The sequence below is a fragment of the Tigriopus californicus genome, chromosome 8 (genome assembly GCF_007210705.1).
Source record: "Tigriopus californicus strain San Diego chromosome 8, Tcal_SD_v2.1, whole genome shotgun sequence".
In the NCBI taxonomy this organism is placed as follows: domain Eukaryota; kingdom Metazoa; phylum Arthropoda; class Copepoda; order Harpacticoida; family Harpacticidae; genus Tigriopus; species Tigriopus californicus.
The window spans coordinates 8,901,590-8,902,885 of NC_081447.1; the positions used below are offsets into that span (position 1 = coordinate 8,901,590).

A 1,296-nucleotide genomic window follows, 5' to 3' on the forward strand; every position below is an offset into this window, starting at 1 on the left:
CCAGAAATCCTCGGAGCTCGGTGGTGTTCTTGGGGGCAGGGAACTCCGCCACAGCCGCCAATTTCTCTGGGTTGGGCCGGACCCCTTCCCCAGACACAACAAACCCGGCAAATTTTATTTTTTCCCCACCTCTAGCTTGCTCAAGGAGATCTTAATGCCCGACTGACGACACCTCATGAGAACCTCTTCCAGACGTACAAAGAGAGTCTTCAGATCGGGGGCTTGGACCAGCATGTCGTCCACAATCTTCAGCAGCCAGGGCAGCCCCTCGACCGCCTTATCCGTTCGGCAACAGAATTCGTCTGATGAGGTATTGAGGCCCATCGGGGCCCCCAAGTAGCGGTACCTGCCCGAAGGTAAGAGAAAAGTAGTCAGTTTGGAAGATTCTTCATTCAGAGGTATCTGGAAATAACCATGTATGGCGTCGATCTTGGCAAATACCTGGAGGTGGGATCAATCCGCTTGATGAGATCCGCAGCGGCCGGAAACGGGTGCACCGTGCGGATCACAGCCTCATTGAGCCGCCGGTAATCGGTGACCAACCGCAGCTTCTGCCCCCCAGGTTTGGGGACAAAGTGTGCCGGTGAACACCATTCTGTGGGCCCCGTTTCTGGCACAAGCACGCCGGATGTTATTAACTCACTAATGAGCTTGGTGGCCATCCCCTCGAAGTGTTTGGGCACCGGGCGTGCCATGGCCACGCTGAGTGGACGTACCTTCAAGTCCGGACGCAGGTGAATGTGTATCTTGGGACCTTTCATCACTCCCGCTGCCTCATCCAGTGTGGTGCCCAACACGTCGGCGAACTTGATTTTCACGGCTTCAAGTAAGAGACTGCAGTTGTCAACACCACTGTCAACACGTCCACTATTGTTGTCTGTGCGTTCAGCTGATCGGTTTGTTTGAATACACTCAGGGACAGGGTGACCACCGGCGGCCACAACAGATGCATAACTTCGAGCCGTCTTCATCGGCATCGGGACATGTTCCTACTGAGAACTATCAGAATTGTGTGGATTGGTCACAATCCTATTGCCTTTTGCCGCTACTTTCGCTTGCTGTCGCCTGCCTGGCCTGATTGCCTTGGCTGGAACTGGCACAACTGGTTGTGGGAAATTACTATGGAGGACTCCGAGCTCTCGTAGATCATGCCAGGACACCAGGATTTCATCATGGAGATCGGCCGAGACAATGCCATCAATCACTGTGGTCACCTCGCCCAAGGAGGCCTTCAGCTTCAGGGTCCCGGTGCAATCCATAGGCGCACCATTAGCCGCTGTTCCGTCCACCAGCCAG

The 1,296-nt window shown here is 54.8% G+C and overlaps 1 protein-coding gene across 1 annotated transcript in view; it reads right to left on the minus strand.

Moving 5' to 3' along the window:
- Window positions 1-977, minus strand: part of LOC131884853 (uncharacterized) — a 4,959-nt gene extending 3,982 nt beyond the window's left edge. The window contains exons 1-2 of the mRNA XM_059232747.1: window positions 442-977; window positions 130-346 (exon numbers count right to left, since the gene is read on the minus strand). Of these exons, the coding sequence (XP_059088730.1) occupies window positions 130-346; window positions 442-977 (753 nt within the window). The remainder of the gene's footprint in view (window positions 1-129; window positions 347-441) is intronic.
- Window positions 978-1,296: the final 319 nt, after the last annotated feature.